This window comes from Phaseolus vulgaris, chromosome 10, assembly GCF_000499845.2.
Source record: "Phaseolus vulgaris cultivar G19833 chromosome 10, P. vulgaris v2.0, whole genome shotgun sequence".
Lineage (NCBI taxonomy): Eukaryota > Viridiplantae > Streptophyta > Magnoliopsida > Fabales > Fabaceae > Phaseolus > Phaseolus vulgaris.
In genome coordinates, this window is record NC_023750.2 from 27,887,030 (window position 1) to 27,893,190 (window position 6,161).

At 48.4% G+C, this 6,161-nt stretch overlaps 2 protein-coding genes across 2 annotated transcripts; both read left to right on the forward strand.

Moving 5' to 3' along the window:
* Window positions 1-881: 881 nt before the first annotated feature.
* On the forward strand, window positions 882-2,003 carry LOC137817834 (uncharacterized). The gene has a single exon (XM_068621060.1). The coding sequence runs from the start codon at window positions 882-884 to the stop codon at window positions 2,001-2,003; it is 1,122 nt and encodes a 373-aa protein (XP_068477161.1).
* A 1,932-nt stretch (window positions 2,004-3,935) lies between these two features.
* LOC137817835 (uncharacterized) lies at window positions 3,936-4,538 on the forward strand. The gene has a single exon (XM_068621061.1). The coding sequence runs from the start codon at window positions 3,936-3,938 to the stop codon at window positions 4,536-4,538; it is 603 nt and encodes a 200-aa protein (XP_068477162.1).
* Window positions 4,539-6,161: the final 1,623 nt, after the last annotated feature.

The window sequence follows — 6,161 nt, forward strand, 5'->3', positions numbered from 1 at the left end:
CCTTTGTCTTTGCAGGTGAGCAGTTTCTTGGTGGAGAAGGCATGATTCTCAAGTAAGGATATAAGGGCCAAAGTAGTCGTAGAAGATTACCAGTGAGGCGAGTCAACCGAACAGAACATATGGCGCCCACCGTGAGGCTGGTTAAAATAAGGTCCCACTCACAATCACGGAAGGAGTCTTAACCAAACAACATGAGAAGTACGAGACGAGCAGCGGCTAGATCTGAGGAAAGGGCACCCCCTGAAGGGGATAATGTGACCACACAACATGTCCTAGATACAATGCGCACTCTCCAGGCGGAAGTAGCGGCTTCTCAAGCAGACAACATGGAATTGCGTCGAGCCAATGAGGAATTACAAAGAGGCCTACAACATGTGGGGGAGCGCACGACAGACGAGCGTGCACCACCAGTACCGCTCAGGGCACGTCTTATGCCGTTCTCCCCCAAAGCATAACTTTTGGGTGGAGCTCAAGGAGTTAATCACCATCCCCAACATAGCCGCAAGGTTGAAGGTACCAGCAAAGACTGACAGGAAGATGGTGCCCAGTAAGAACGCTTGGTGTGAATTCCATCAGGCGAATGACAACCATATACGAAACTGTCCCTGACCCATCAACTAGACGAGTTGGTAAAAAGCGGGTTCCTGAAGGACTACCTGCTAGAAGAAACGGACGATCAGACATTGGTGGCTACAAGAGCGGATCAGGGGCACGAGGTTCCTATTCATGGAGAGGTAAACACTATCTCGGGGGGTTTCCCAAGAGAGGGATGTACCTCCCAAGCAACGGTAGAAACACAACAGATAGATCTCGCTCCCAATGTCGACCTCACCTTCACAGAAGCCGATCTCCAAGGCGTCGTACCTCACGATAACGACCCGATGGTGATTTCCCTAATCACCGTCGGAAGAAGGGTATGCCACGTCCTTGTAGATCAAGGGAGTTCAGCCGATGTCATGTTCTTAACAACCTTCAATCGTCTACAATTGTCCATGGACCAACTGAAACCCTATGCCGGACGTTCGTACAGATTTACCGGGAACAAAGTAGAGGTCCGTGGGTACATTGAACTAAGTACCACGTTCACGGACAACCTGTCTTCACACACCAGCAAAATCAGGTACCTTGTTATCAATGCCCCCTCTGCTTACAACATACTATTGGGAAGGCTAGCTTTGAACAAGTTGAAGGCGGTTCCGTCCACTAGACACATGAAAGTGAAGTTTCCCTCCCTCGAGGGAGCAGTAATCACCATCAAGTCGGATCAGGAAAAGGCTAAGAGGTGTTACAAAAACAGTCTAAAAACAAGGGGAGGAATATTCTCCGTCACGTCCAGACCATCAAAGGAAGATGGAATGACCCGAGAAGAGATTGTCCGGGAAAACCGACCCGAGCCTGCCGAAGGGGTAGAAGAAAGGGAGATCGGGAGGAAGGTGTTTAAACTAGGGAAATCCTTGAGCATAGAGTTGCGGGACCGAATCTCTGAAGTCATAACGAGACATCTCGACGCCTTCGCATGGTCCGCGGCCGACATGCCTGGAATTGACCCTGATTTTCTGTGTCATCGCCTCACCATGGACCTTAGCGTCTGGCCCGTCCGCCAAAGAAGGCGAAAGTTTAACGAAGAGAAGCCACAGGTCATTCGGGAAGAGACAACGAAGTTGTTGAAAGCTGGCCACATCAGGGAAATCCAGTATCCTGAATGGCTAGCCAATGTGGTGTTAGTGAAGAAAGCTAACAGGAAGTGGATAATGTGTGTCGACTTCACAGACCTTAACAAAGCCTGCCCAAAGGATTCTTACCCCCTGCCCAGCATCGACGCCCTAGTAGACAACACTTCTGGGTGCAGGTTGCTTAGCTTCCTGGATGCCTTCTCTGGCTACAACCAAATCATTATGCACCCCAGGGATGAGTCCAAGACGACATTTATGACCGAATCATCCTGCTATTGCTATAAAACCATGCCTTTTGGGCTAAAGAACGCAGGGGCCACCTACCAATGACTGATGGACAGAGTACTGGCTCCTATATTGGGACGGAAGGTCCAAGCGTATGTGGACGACATGGTGGTGACTACCCAACAAAAGGAACAACACGCGACCGACTTGGAGGAGTTATTCACTACGATAGCAAAGTACATGTTAAAATTGAACCCGGAGAAGTGCGTGTTCGGAGTAGAGGCAGGCAAGTTCCTAGGTTTCCTACTCACTGAACGAGGAATCGAGGCTAACCCCGAGAAGTGTGCTGCTATAATAAATATGAGAAGCCCCATCTCGGTGAAAGAAGTACAACAGCTAACAGGGCGCATGGCTGCTCTGTCCAGGTTCGTGTCAGCAGGAGCGGATAAGGGTCATCCTTATTTCCAGTGCCTGAGAAGGAACAACAGGTTCGTTTGGATTCGCGAATGTGAAGAAGCTTTTAAGGATTTGAAAAAGTACCTAGCCAGCCCTCCGGTTTTGTGCAAACCCGAGCTAGGAACCCCGCTCCGTTTGTATTTCGCGGTCACAGAGAAAGCTATCAGCTCAGTCCTGTTACAAGAGCAGAACCAGGTACAAAGACCAATTTATTTCGTAAGTAAGGTGTTGCAGGGGCCCGAAGTAAGATACCCGGCCCTAGATAAAGCGGCCTTAGCAGTAGTATTTTCAGCCAGAAGGCTCCGTCATTACTTTCAAAGTTTCACAATCATGATAATGATAGACCTTCCCAGCAGCCACCTATCAAAAAGGGGCGGATTTCAAGTGGGTACTCTCAATAGATGGTTCGTCAAAGCAACAAGGTAACGGGGCAGGCGTCATCTTGGAAGGTCCGGATGGGTTGCTAATCGAGTAGGCTTTCCGTTTCACTTTCAAAGCCAGTAACAACCAAGCAGAATACGAGGCCCTGATCGCAGGAATGTTGCTAGCAAAGGAGATGGGGGCGAGAGGATTGTTGGCAAAAGGTGATTCTTTGTTGGTTATAGGACAGGTCACGGGGGAGTACCAAGCTAAAGATCCTCAAATGGTCGCATACTTGGAATATGTCCAGGTGCTGAAGGAATCGTTTGATGTGTTCGAGTTAGTCCATGTACCCAGGGAGCAAAATGCCTGAGCTGACTTGCTTGCCAAACTCGCCAGTTCGGGCAAGGGGGGCCGACAAAGGACGGTGATTCAGGAAACCCTGAAGACACCCAGACAAAATGGCAAAAATACAGCACGTGGACAAGTCAGAGGGGATGAAGAGGAGTCACTGATCGTTAACGCAGGAAATGGTGAAAACGCTTAGAATAAGCAGGTACCCGGTCGTTGGAATGGTAACGTCACAAGTTCATCACGTCGAAGGAGGAGAAACTTGGATAACAGCTTACCAGTGTTATTTCGCCGACGGAATACTCCCACTAGATCCCATAGAAACCCGAAAAGTGAAGAAGAATTGAAGTAAGTACACCCTAATCGATGGAATGTTATTCAGGCACGGGTTCACCCATCCCATACTGGTATGTGTGGACGGTGACCAATGCACACGCATCATGGCAGAATTACATGAAGGAATATGCGGTAGGCACATCGACGACCGATCTCTCTCGTCGAAAGCCCTCTGTGCAGGTTATTACTGGCCAACCATGAGGGAGGACTGCACAAGATACGCCCAACGATGCAAGCAGTGCCAACAACATGCTGATTGGCACAACGCACCCCTAGAAGAGTTGAGATCGATATACAGCCCGTGGCCATTCCATACGTGGGGAATCGATATCCTGGGGCCTTTCCCCTTGGCAGTAAGACAGATGAAGTGTCTTGTGGTTGCCATAGAGTACTTCACGAAGTGGAACCGGTAGCACAGATCACGACCCACAAAGTTCAACACTTTGTGTGGAAGAATATAGTGTGCCGATTCGGGATCCCGAAGATATTAGTATCTGATTGTACCCATTTCGCAAGCCAGCAGTTGGGTAAGTTATGCGCAGAGTTGGGAACAAAGTAAGTGTTTGCATCGGTAGAACACCCCAGACAAACGGACAGGTCGAGTCGGCCAATCATGTTCTGCTCAGAGGTCTGAAAAGAAGATTGGACAAAGCCAAAGCGACCTGGGCAGAAGAAGTTCCTAGAAATGTCTGGGCCTATCACACCACCACTCAGTCCACCGCCAAGGAAACGCCCTTTAATTTGGTATATGGTTCAGACGCTATGATCCCAGTAGAAACCCAGGAGAATTCACCATGTTTCCAGAACTTCGTAGTGGAAGAATCAAACGAAGAGAGGAAGGTGAACTTGGACCTATTGGACGAAGTGAGGGAAGAAGCAAAGATCAAAGCCGAAGCTTTGAAAAGAAGGTTGGATTACAAGTACAGCTCCAAGCTGAGATCGCGGCAATTCCAGGTTGTCGACCTGGTAATGAGGAAAGCTCACCCGTACCAGTTAGAAAACAAATTATCCCCCAAGTGGACCGGTTCTTTTAGAATAACGGAGGCCCTCGGAAATGGGGCGTATAGGCTCGAGACGTTAGAAGGTGGTGCAATTCCCCGCACTTGGAATGCAACCAACCTGAAAATTTTACTTTAGTTAAACTTTACATTTGTACACGTTTATGGGGACACTCTTTTTCCCTCAAAAGGGTTTTTTAGCGAGGTCACCCGAATAAAAGTTATTCATTTAAAATACATTGCAAAAAATGAGCCTCTCCCTTGTAGTGATAAGGTAAAGAGCGGAAGTAATATGGGTCCTCAAGCGGACCTCCCTCTTACGTAAGTTCACCAAGTCCGAGAATAGTATGGTTCGCAGCAAAAAAGGAAACTCTCCCTTATAGTGATAAGGTAAAGAACAGAAGTAATATGGTTCCCCAAGCGGACCTCCCTCTTATGTAAGTTCACCAAGTCTGAGAATAGTATGGTTCGCAGCAAAATATGAACCTCTCCCTTGTAGTGATAAGGTAAAGAGCAGAAGTAATATGGTTCCCCAAACGGACCTCCCTCCTACGTAAGTTCACCAAGTTCGAGAATAGTATGGTTCGCAGGAATAAAGTAAAAATCACCCGTTGTGGTGATAACCAAGAACGGAAATAATAAGGTTCCCCGAGGGAATCTCCCTCTTACAAAGGATCACCCGTTCGAGAACGGAATGGAGACCTTTTCTTCGAAGAAAGGCACAAACAAGTCAGGGGCAGTAGGGACCTCCCGAAAAGCCTGCAGGGCGAAAGACCGTTTAGAGGGAGAAAAGTGCGCCACAGGAACGACTGAAAAGAGCCCTCTTCCATAGAACAACGTTTGGAGAGAAGCAATTTAATCTCCCATGATTAAAAACTCTCCCACGAGAAAAGGCATGATTCCAAGTTCTATACAGCGAAGACAAAAGATTAAAGAAGTAGCCACCCTCGCAAGGTAGCCAAACACAGACAAATAGCCAAGCAAAGAAAATGATAATGTAAAGGACTACGTGTTCATCCATCCAAAGACATAATTATAAAGATAAGGGTTACAAGGAGAAGTCATTCTCGTGGTACGATTTGGCCGTTCACAACGTGTTTAGATTCATGCAAAAGGGAAGGATCTGTTTCAGGGTATGCGCAAGTGAATTGAGCGACAACATCCTGAAACCCTTCATCATAGGCCGCAACAGCATCATTCAGGAGTTCCTCTTCAGCCCTCTTGAAAGACTCAGATTTCTCGGCCAGCTCACCCTTCAATTCGGCTAACTCTCCTTTGACCTTCCCTATAAGGACTTCGCGCTGTGTGCTCCTATCCTCCAGAACGACCATCTTCCCTTTTAGCTCAATCAACTGATCGCCCAGTTCAACTACTTCCATGCTCTTGTCCCGAAGGGCCTTCTTGACGTCCTTCTCAATCTGACGAAGGTTGGCCACCTCCAAGTACAAAGCAGTCTCACGATTGGAAAAAACCTATTCCCTGGTAGCAAAATCCTCCTTCACCTTCGCCAGTTCTTCCTCAAGGTCACTGGAAGCTTGAGCCCTGGGAAGAGCCTGATCGGAAGCCAGCGCGAGTCCCCCAAGGAACTCAGCCATGTGGTCCTGGAGGAGATCATTGTCCAGACCAACTAGCCCGCCACTTCGGGAATAACCAAACGCCTGTCTAAACAACGGTGGAAGGGGTATCGGGGATTCAGTCCCTTGACTCCTAGTAGTACTCCCTGCCCTGCCACCCAAGACAGCAGGGAAGGGGGAGGATGCAC